Source organism: Austrofundulus limnaeus, unplaced genomic scaffold (assembly GCF_001266775.1).
Source record: "Austrofundulus limnaeus strain Quisiro unplaced genomic scaffold, Austrofundulus_limnaeus-1.0 Scaffold66, whole genome shotgun sequence".
NCBI lineage: Eukaryota > Metazoa > Chordata > Actinopteri > Cyprinodontiformes > Rivulidae > Austrofundulus > Austrofundulus limnaeus.
Genome location: NW_013952468.1, coordinates 495,979 through 507,331, shown reverse-complemented (window position 1 = coordinate 507,331; position 11,353 = coordinate 495,979). Strand labels below are relative to the sequence as shown.

The window sequence follows — 11,353 nt, the reverse complement described above, 5'->3', positions numbered from 1 at the left end:
ACTTTTAATACTTTAAGTACAAAAAATACCAGATACTTTGACTTTTACTCAAGTAATATTCCTAAAAGAGACTTTAACTTTTACCAAAGTTATTTTTGGTGAGATACTTGTACTTTTACTCAAGTATCACTTTGTGGTACTTTATACAGCACTGCACACTGAAAAGTACTACGTGTATGACTGACTAAATATGATATAAATAATACAGAAAAACTTGTAAAAGTAAAAGTACGAGGATTTTACTCACTATTGAGTTGTGGTAAGCTCTCTCTCACCTTGAATTCTGAACTCTGGACGTTCCCACTGGTTCCAGTTTAAACTTATGACTTGTAAGTGGGAAATTCCCACTTCCCAGTACAACTGGGCCGTAGCAAAAGTAGCCGGCGAAAAAGCAGCTAAAAGTAGATTTTGCAAAGTGAATTTCACCAAACCCTGTGCACCTCCACCTGGTGGTAGGATGCCATCATTTTGCGGGCAAAATAATCGATATGCATTATGGGAGATGTAGTTTATTGTTAATGCTGACTTTAAAGCAGCTTATTTTGATACATTAATACAGGGCGATTCAGCTAAATTGCTCACAGTTACTCAAAGCCAACAGCTCAGGGGCCAGACAAGTATTATCTTTTGACTTTTAAATGTGTTTGTTTGATGCACTGAATCATAAATTTAAAGTTTACAATTGTTTTAAAATCTAGTTTTAAATTAAATTAAGTAAAATAACATAAAGTAAAAAGAAAATGCGGACTCATGGGCCTTGAGTTTGACACGCGTGCTTTAGAGGGTAACAGTTATCACTCTAAAAGTAATTTGTTGTGACTAAACGTAAATTCACAGGTCAAACACTGCACCACCATATAATATAACTAACATATTATATAATATGTTTATTATATTATATTATATTATATTATATGTATTATATTATATATATTATATGTAAACATATTGCATATAATATGTTTATTATATTATATTATATAATCACTGTTATATAATAACAGTGATTATGATTTGGGCCTGTGTGTTGCACAGAGGAACATCAGTAACTTGCGGGGAGAATCTATTTTATTTTACTGCCATCAAATTCTGGAAACAAATACTTCATGCAGGTGAAAATAAGGATGAGGTTAAAGTTTTAAACAACTTGAGGGGGTTTACCTCAATCACAGGCTGAAGTTTTTGTTTACTGACCAACAAGTGAACAAAACAAAAACCCCTCATCATTTCTGCATTTCATGAAATCTCAGCTCATTTCAGAAGCCAGCTCAGGTTAAATCATTTCTTCCTTCAAACACACATTTGTGGAGCACTTTGTAGTATAAACAGTTTTTTACCAGCTGTGCAGAGCTTTTGCTCCAACATAAGCACACTTGCTCACTGTTTATTGATTCAAAGGAAACCATGAGTTGAGTAAATTAAAGTGAGGAATCAGAGGTCTCTTCCTCTGCAGTCACTGCTCTCTAAGTTCAGTTGTAACATTTAGTTTAAAAAAAAGCAACCATAAAGTTTTTGTTTTGGATTGTAAAATAAAAGAACTCAAACAAAGGCAGTGTTAACTGTTAGCAGTCAGGTCTGTGGATCGTTATTTCACTGATGGATTTCTCATGTTTCACGTCCCAGGGGACACTGAAGGAGAAGACGGTGGAGAACCTGGAGAAGTACGTAGTGAAAGATGTAAGTATTTAGGATTCAGCAGGGTTTCTGTGAGGGTCTGGTTTGAAACGATGCTTAAAGCTCTCCTCTGTTCCCGTCAGGGGAAGCTGCCGCTCCTCCTCAGCCGGATGAATGAAGTGGCTAAAGTTTTCTTAGCAACCAACAGTGACTACAAATACACCGACGTGAGTAAGAAACAGCTTCATTACGTTAAAACAAAGTGAGATCTTGACTTGACTTGAAACTTGGATGTTTTCTCACAGAAAATCATGACTTACCTGTTTGACTTCCCCCATGGCCCAAAGGTAAAATCCAGTTTTAACACTTTAGCAGGTAAAAAGTGGAAAAACGTGTCTTTTTTTAAGTACATGAACGTGTATCTGCTTGTTCCATCCACAGCCTGGGACCTCCCACCGACCCTGGCAGTCTTACTTTGACCTGATCCTGGTGGATGCCAGGAAGCCGCTGTTCTTCGGGGAGGGGACGGTGCTCAGACAGGTGGACACGGTGAGGGGATCCAGTTTGTACCACTTGTTGAGGATCACAGTCTGTCACCTTGTTTTTTAGGAGTTAGAAGCACTCAGGAGCTTTAAGAACTTGTTTGCTTTTCTGTTTGCTCTTAAAAAAGACTGTTTTATTTTGAGATAGAAAAATGACTTGAAAGAAGGCTTTATATATGAGAAGCCCTGAATACAGAATAACCAGTATATTAGAAATAAAACAACACAGAGCTCATTATGTTTAAGAAACGTCCATGAGCTAACCTTCAACTCCTCAACAAACGCATCGTTCTCTTCATTCCAGACCACAGGACGTCTAAAAATAGGGACCTACACCGGACCACTGCAGCATGGAATAGTGTACTCTGGAGGTGAGATTTTCAGTTCTGAACGCAGCTTTTAGAACAAAAAAAAAGCCTAATTTAAATAAATGCTATTCCCTCCGAAGGTTCTTCAGATATTGTGTGCGACCTGCTGGGAGCTAAAGGGAAGGACATTTTGTACATCGGGGATCACATCTTTGGAGACATCCTCAAGTCCAAGAAACGCCAGGGTTGGAGAACGTTCCTGGTCATACCTGAGCTGGCCCAGGAGCTGCACGTCTGGACCGACAAGAGCTGTGAGTGTGAGACGAACGTTCAGAGAAACGTTCTGCTGCAGAGATGTCTTTTATATGTTACAGATTCTGTTATTATTATTATTATTATCATTATTATTATTTTTATTATTATTATTATCATCATCATCACAGTTGTTGAATAATATCCTGTGGCCACAGAAAGTTGGACTCATTTCTTCCTGTTGTGTGTTTTCCAGCATTATTTGAGGAGCTACAAGGCTTGGACATTTTCTTGGCAGAGCTTTACAAGTAAGAGCTGAGAGCTGCGTCTCCTGCACCCACTCTGCTGCACTTTGCTTCCTGCAGTCTGAAAAGCTTGAGAGCATGCGGGGCTCAGAGTTTGCGAGAGAACAACAGGGTCAATAGGTCAAAGTCTGAGGGCTGGGACACCCGGACCACCTGATAACCAGCCTCACTGACAGTATTTATAGCCTGGCACAGCTCGCTGTTGCGACACGCCTTTGACATGCTACGTTTCAGCAAACTGATATCAGTATCCCTCACAACCCCCCCATCCTTTTCTTCTCAGACATCTGGACAGCAGCAGCAACGAGAGGCCTGACATCAGCACTATTCAGAGAAGAGTCAAGGTACAACCTCTGACATGTTCTATACAGTGTGTTTGATAGAGCTTTACTGTGTTTAATCATTGACAACAAGACTCTGAGAAAACACGCAGGGTTCCTACACAGTCTGGGAAATTATGGGATTAAATTTGAGTATTTTTCTTGATAAATGTGTAAAAAAAAAAAAAAGACCTCTTTCTAATGAAGCTGTGTTGTTGGTTGGAGCGTGCAGATTAAATGTCTCTGTCTCTGTCGTCCCCCTCAGAAAGTCACTCACGACATGGACATGTGCTACGGCATGATGGGTAGTCTGTTCCGCAGCGGCTCCAGGCAGACTCTGTTCGCCTCGCAGGTGATGCGTTACGCCGACCTGTACGCCGCCTCCTTCATCAACCTGCTGTATTACCCCTTCAGCTACCTGTTCAGAGCCGCGCACGTCCTGGTGAGTACCTGCACGCCAAAACACCTGGGAGTTCGATCAGATCACGCAACATTAAAGGGATGTAGGTTTAGTTGTAACATTAGACTTTATTTAATAAACATGTATTTTAACTGTAAAATAAATACTGTAAAAATACTGTAGGCTGTTTAGTTTTTTTAATATATTACATGGACAGAGCCATTTTATTTACACGCAAAGCATTCTGGGTAAATGATGAYGTGGATAGGTCATTGGTGTGAGCGAGCTATATCCACCCTGAAGGTTAATCTTGGACAATATCTGATGATCGACTCTTTTAAATAAAACCAGAGAGCGTTGACAGAGAGGAGAAGGTAGAAATGACTCAGCCTGGAACTGAAAATATGGATGGAGGACAACAGAGCTGCTTCATGGAAGAAGAACCTCAGCTTAGCCTGTTAGCTTTAGCGTTAGCCCGACACTGTCACCATATACAGTATATGTATTAGCTCAGTGCTACACATTCTCCTCTCATCACTGAGGTCCTCCATCCACATGACAGAGAGGGGAACACAAAAATGACTCAGCTGCAACCGAAAATATGGATGGAGGACCTCAGTTTAGATTGTTTGTCATGCCAGTGCTGAACTAATACATACTGTATAAGGCAATATAGCATCGACGCTAGCGCAAAGGCTAACAGGCTAAGCTGAGGTTCTTCTTCCATGAAGCAGTTCTGTTGTCCTCCATCCATATTTTCAGTTCCAGGCTGAGTCATTTCTACCTTCTCCTCTCTGTCAACGCTCTCTGGTTTCATTTAAAAGAGTCGATCATCAGATATTGTCCAAGATTAACCTTCAGGGTGGATATAGCTCACTAGCAGCCTCGCACCGAGGACCTATCCACGTCATCCTTTACCCAGAATGCTTTGTGTGTAAATAAAATGGCTCCGTCCGAGTTAAAATAAATTTTTAAAACTCAACAGCCTACAGCATTTTTGCAGTCTTTATTTTACAGTTAAAATGAATGTTTATCAAATAAAGTCTAATGTTACAACTARTCCCGGATCAGTCCAGTGCTGAAGCAGGAAGTTTGTATTTGCTTGATGCTCCGTGATTGGTGCAAATTTGGAGGCACGAGCCAATCAGCTTCCAGAAAAGAGCTCGTAAAGGAAGCGTGCACAACTCTCACAGCCAGTTTAGTTTTTGTTTTTTGTCTTTTTCAAGTACTTTATGCACTAACTTTTAAATCCACAAGCATGGAATCTTTCAGTAATGTATGATACGATGTTAAATAATCGCACACGAGTCATAAATGTCCTTGGAATCTTATTTAAAATGTTTTCTTTGTTTCGTGCTCAGATGCCCCACGAGTCGACAGTTGAACACACACATGTGGACAAAGACCTGGAGTCCCCGCTGGCCACACGGAACCGCACCCACTGCAGCGACTGCAAGGACCTGGAGTGCAAGCGCAACCAGCTGACCCGCTCCTTCAGCGAGATCAAGCCCCCCAACATGTTCCCCCAGGCCCCCCAGGAGATCACTCACTGCCACGACGAGGATGACGATGAAGAAGAGGAGGAGGAATAAACTGAGCCCAAAGAGCTGAGCCTACTTCTTGTTCCCCAGTAGAGTCGGAGCGCGATCTCTCTCCAGTTTGAAGCAGGAAAAAGAAATCTCCAGAATGTGTGTGTGTACAAATATTTACTGTGTATATAAGAAATACTGTGTGAACACAGACACACACACTCTGGAGATTTGAGACGGACCAGCAGGAGAGGAGATCAGAAGACTACACGCATGCTCGCTCCTCGTAAATATCCCACACGAACTTTCCCTGATTTTTTTTAATCCGACTTTTAAGAGCTGAAATAGTTTTAGTCGTGTTTACGCTCGAAACCGCCAGATATGGTCATTTACTGTAACTTTAACAACAACAAAAAACAAGCTGACAAAAAATGCACCATTTAAAAAACAAAACRTTTGCGAGTTCAGAACAGGTCTTCTGCTACTTGGGAGCAACTTGCATCTTTTCATCTGTTTTTGTTTCTTTTCTGCTCGTATGTCAGAGCGTATGTTTATCTGCCAAAGTGACCTCGCTCTGACCGTGGCGTCCTGAGCGACAGTCGCTGATGAGGAGGAACGCCGAAGCACAAGCTGTCAGAATGAGTTCATAGCGTATTCTGTTTGAGGTCTGATGGGGGGAGGAAAGGTTTTGTTGAGCTAAAGTTTTGTTTCTAAAAAAACAAAAAGGACAGAGTATGGTAGCTGTGTTTGATTTTCAGTATGTGTAAAGTGGGTTTTTATCTTCATACTTTAATGCCTCAGGTGGTATTAGTTTCAGCGTGGTCTGATTTTAAGAGGAAACTTTGCACTGGAGTATTAGTGGTGAGAAGAAGCAGAGAACCAGATTTGGACATGTGTGAAGTGATGATTTTTGTTGTTGCCAAGCGTCCAATAAGAGCTTAAAGGTTTGAAAAGGTGAGCTCTGTTCAGAGGACAGCCAGCTTCTTGTATTGCAGATTTGGTTGTTTTTAACAGAGGAAGCGTGCGCAGTATTCTCTGAACACTGTGATCATTTTATAATAATGTAGCTTCTGACTGTGGTACTCCACTTTGTGTTTGCTTTGATCTTATTATTTTTTACAAACCAGACATTTAAAACAGGTCCATTTCTGTGTAAACAAAACTGACAGAACATGAAACTTTATTTTTATCGATGTGAGTGGAAATTTGATTTGTTTAGTTACCTCAAAGTGACCAAGTCTACAGTGTCGATTCTTGTTTTCACACTCCACTGTGTTACACCCTGAAATGTTTAAAACAAACCCACAACTGAAGAACCAAATGTACGAAGGAGCTGCTGTAATTTGGATGAGATGAACTTGGCTGCAATATGCTGTTTAGCCACTAGATGTCACCACATCCCCCACATTACGTTAAATTTTTTCAGAAAATGCACATTTGAAGTTTCTGACAAAAGGAGAAACCAAGTAAAAGCTTCTTTAGACACTTTTAATCACCGTTAAGATTCAAAACAAAATATCATTTAAACTTAAATCAAGCTTAGCAGAGCTGCACGATATTAGGACAACATGCAAAACTAGTGTTTGATGTTGCAATGATTATAAATAAACCCAAAGGTTTTGTCATCGCAGTGTTCACACCACTTTCCTTGTGCCGCAGTGGGCATTCAGAGGACTGCRGGTCCATCTGATTTACAAGTTTGCATGTTTTCAAATAATCTGATATTGCAGTATTGAAACATTTTCTGTATATTCTGCAGCACCGAAGTGTAGATTTTTAACGACATTTTTTGTGCGTTTTTTCTGCAGCAGCACTGCGCTGGAAAAATCTGCATAATTTTACCGTCTTGTATCGTGTTGCTCTTCCTTCACTGACGTGACTTTTGTCTTTGCAGACTGTCTGCTTTTGTCCTCGGAGAGTAAATCCTCTGAAATGTTAAAGTTTTTATCAGAAAACGGTCGGCGCTTCACACGGAGTTGAAGCTGGTCAGAAAAACAAGTTTTCAGTCCGTTCAATGGACACCAGTGTTGATGTGTCTGAACTTCAAACATGGTAACTTTTTCTTTTTTTTAAAATTCTCTCCTCAAACATCTGCTGTGTTCTCACATCTGTCTGAAGTATGCCRTGTCACTTTTGTAAATATCGGATCGGCCGGACGTTTAAGGCCACAAAAGGGAAGGAACTTGTCATCTTTTTTTTTTTTTTTTTGCAGAACTTTTTGGTTTGAGTTGAAGTGGAGTTAAAAACATTCATGACCGTTTTCATTCTTTTCTTTTTTGGGACCTTTTTTTCTAACAGAAAAATGCACGACTGCTGTGTTTTATTTTGGGKTTTTTTGTTTTGTTAAAAAAATGGAAATGCTACACGAGGCCACTGTAATCACTCGCAGTTTTGCATAATTTGCATGTGTACATGTGTTCTGGCACAACGGTTCTGATAACATCAGTCTTACCTCGACATGGTTTTTATGACTTCTGATGTTTTTATAATTAGTTGGTGCACATTACACACATGGAAAAACTGCAAACCTCGGCAAAACTAATCTGAAATAGAGGATTATTGTGATTAACTTTTAAAGTATCGTAACTGATGTGTTTCTCAGCACCGCGGGGTTCTTATTTTTCTAAGATTTTTTTATTTAAAGGTTTATAAAACTATAACTATAAAACTATAAATAAATATTTCCTCTGTCTTTTTTTACTTTACTTATTTTTAAATAACATTTTTATGCACTACCACAGATATCTGTCACTCACTTTTTAAAGCCCGGCGATTCGGTTTGTTTCCATCGGTGTCRCATCCAGAACCAGAACTCGTTTACAGAACCTTTTGTTTTCTGAACGGTAGTGATTATTTTGTTGTTTTTATTCCTACAAGTTTGTTCTTCTGGATAATGTTTTGTTTTGTTTCCAGAAAATGTCCTCCATACTGTACATTAAAGAAACATGGCATCAAATCTAGAATAAAGTTAGTTTCTTATAATCTGTTGTGTGTGTTTGTTTTTAAAGCTTTGACCTCAAATGCACAACTTGTTTAAGCAGCACTAAAACATAAAGATTGTTGGAGGGAAATCATTGTAATAAAAAATAACTTTTTTCCCCCTTTATAAGCTACAATAAATATTTTCTGCATTGGTGTATATATATATAAACGAGGCAGTCCCAATGTTTTCAACCATGAAGCGTTCAGGGACACGCCGTGGAAAATTATATTTTACTATAAATCTGCTGTTTATTCTGAAGGGCATCACTCTGCGTGTTGGTGTGGTGCTGATTTATTTCATAAACTCAGCTTTTTTTTTTTTCAGCTGACTCAGCACAACTCCTGTTTGCTCTCATAATGACAAGTGAAGTTAAAGGTTGAGCATTCCTTAGTGAAAGCCTGTCAGACCTTAAACATAATGTCGTGTTGTTTGGTACTCTGTTACTACCACACCAAGTGTTAGCTGAATAAACTGAGTTGTAGTCACATTGTTGGCTAAAGTTAGTTGGCTATAGTAATGCTGAACGGGCTGATTACTTTTTTAAAGGTTTCATTAAAATCAGGACATCTGAGMAATAAAGACACAGATAAACATTAAACACACAAAGGCAGCACCTGTCTTATTTGTTAATCATTCACTTTCTTTATTAAACCACCAGCTGGAGGTGATGGGATTGTTGTGTGCAGGTAGAAGCAACAGAGCAGGTAAAGACACACCTTCACACAGTCGGAGGAGGAGCCGGAGAGGGGAGGCGTTTCCTGTGAGCCGAGGGTTAAAGGTCCTCATCGCAAAGTCATGAAATTTAGTTGATACAATAAAATTATCTAAACCTAAGAAATACGTAGTTTTTTCGTCTTATTGATGGCTAGCGTGGGCTTTAAAGTAACAATCTGCAAGTCAAATTGTGCCAGCTGGCACGAGCGTTTGTTCGGCAACCACAACAGCCGAAATGACTGAAAACAGGTGTTGCAGATGTTTCATAAAAGCTGTTCGACTGCCAAGCTCTGTGATCTCATGTGATTTGTAGATTCACCCATATTTCCACCTGTCTTACACCATTATTTGTTTACAGGCTAATGTAGGTCAATCTTGGCGCAATCTGTTTGTTTACACTGTTAATGCCTTTGCAGTATATCAGTATTTCTGGAAAACAAATAAACTCTATTAAACAGCACCATTTGATAGAGTTCATGATTGATGAACACAAAAATATGTACATTAGGTTGCCTTCAGGCCCAGGCCGTGCTTGAAAAAGAGATCTGTGATMTCAATGGGATTTGCCTGGTTAAACAACAGTAAATAAAATTAAAAAATGATTGTTTTATGTTTAATTTCATGCTTTGCAATGAGTCTGTTTTAAAAATAACCCTGTCACAGATGACCCCCTCCTCTCTGCAGCCCCCCTCTGTGTTTCCGGTCACTGTTTTTTTTTTTTTAACCCGCCATGCTTTTCGTTCTCCCATCAGGCACTGAGATACACAGGATTGTTGGAAAGCATCAAAAGTCTAAAGGTCACAGTCTTCATATTTGACTTGTTGTTTTTGTTGCTTTATATCTGGAGCAGAAAGGAAAGGGGGGAGGGAGGGAGAGGGGTGGGGGTTGTTGCTGCATAGGAGCACTTTCAAGTAAACAATAAACAACAGCGAGCGAAGCTGCAAATGCTGCAGCCGGACTCTGGGTCTGGTTCTGCAACAGGGTCACTGCTGATGCTGGAGCAGACATGTCTGTTTCATGTGTGCAGTTTGTACACACACACACAACAAACACAGTGAGACATACATGAGGAAACAGCGGCCACCAGTGGTTACAATATGCATCTACAACCTTAAAGACAGATTCAATCATGTTACAAAAAAAATAAAAATAAAAATAAAAAAATAAACAATAAAAGGGCCAGCACAGGAAAACAACATGAACAGGCACTGAAGTGGCATCAACATAAATCTATAACTTTAAAATCAAGAGATATAAAATAAACACTTATTTGACTCTATATAGCTTTAGGAAAACTCCAGCACATGAACAGCATCTTAAAACTTGTTCCTGTTTTGAGGTAAAATAATGACGGGGAAAAAAAATACATGGAATGAAAAAAACTTTAAGACATATTTTAAAATTTGTCTGGGTCAAACGAAGGGTGTAAAAATACAATTTTTCTGAGCTCGGTGTAACAAAGAGGGCTTTCAATTTTCAAATGGCACTAAAACCTTTAAATGTGTGTGCATGAAAGTGTAACGTATCGAAGATAAAAGCAGAACAATATAAATCTCTCTCTTTAATAGCAGCCAGCATTTGTAAAGAATATTTTAGAGGTTCGGATCTGAACTCAAGAAGGAAAACGTTATAAACTACAATCTGTTGGGAGACAGAACAAAGTCTGCTTTCCTTTTATTTCCTCTGCATTTAGAAAAGAAATGCAGAAAAACATAAAAGTCTGACACATTCATGAGCAGAAACAGCGGGGAAGCGTTAGCTGTGCGTTGTTCATTCTGAAACATTGATGCGGGGTTTTGTGGAAATGTGATGAACGGTCAATATCTTAACTGTTGTAGATAGCGTTTTGAACAGCTTCAGTTTGGAGAAACATATTTTAATTGTGACCAAATTAAGAAGCTAAGAGCTCCTCTGCCATCCTGACACACCTCCAACTTTATATTTATTTTTATTTTTTTACTTCTATATAAAAATATTTTAGCTATTTGTAAAAATTAATGACTGTAGATCTTGGCAACACTTTAAACCATATATTTGTCAGAATAGCTGTTTATTGCTAAAGTGGAAGATAATAGACTGTTTATCACAATCATCACTTCTCTTGTTTGTTTACATAATGGCACCAATAAAATCTCTTTCTCCAAACCCTATTTTTTAAAAATATGTAAGATATTTATTATTCGAAACCTTTCCACAGAACCTCGCTTCAAGTTTTGAACCGTCGCTCCTTATGACTGTGCTCGACATGTTAAAGTCATTAAAACTGAGCAGGTCTGACTGCRTGAAACTGAGCAAAGACAAAAAGGAGACGTAACCTCACATGCATAGATAACTCGTTGGCACTTTGACCTTAACTACACAGTAGTGACTCTAGCGAAGGCATCGC

General features: G+C 39.1%; 1 protein-coding gene across 3 annotated transcripts in view; it reads left to right on the top strand.

The window, feature by feature from the left end:
* Window positions 1-8,252, top strand: part of nt5c2b (5'-nucleotidase, cytosolic IIb) — a 23,484-nt gene extending 15,232 nt beyond the window's left edge. For all 3 annotated transcript variants that reach the window (XM_014010202.1, XM_014010204.1, XM_014010205.1), the window contains 10 exons: window positions 1,624-1,677; window positions 1,758-1,841; window positions 1,920-1,961; window positions 2,056-2,163; window positions 2,461-2,527; window positions 2,605-2,775; window positions 2,973-3,024; window positions 3,305-3,365; window positions 3,607-3,783; window positions 5,103-8,252. In XM_014010202.1, coding sequence (XP_013865656.1) covers window positions 1,624-1,677; window positions 1,758-1,841; window positions 1,920-1,961; window positions 2,056-2,163; window positions 2,461-2,527; window positions 2,605-2,775; window positions 2,973-3,024; window positions 3,305-3,365; window positions 3,607-3,783; window positions 5,103-5,333 — 1,047 coding nt within the window. In that variant the 3' untranslated portion in view covers window positions 5,334-8,252. The remainder of the gene's footprint in view (window positions 1-1,623; window positions 1,678-1,757; window positions 1,842-1,919; window positions 1,962-2,055; window positions 2,164-2,460; window positions 2,528-2,604; window positions 2,776-2,972; window positions 3,025-3,304; window positions 3,366-3,606; window positions 3,784-5,102) is intronic.
* The last annotated feature ends 3,101 nt before the right edge of the window (window positions 8,253-11,353 follow it).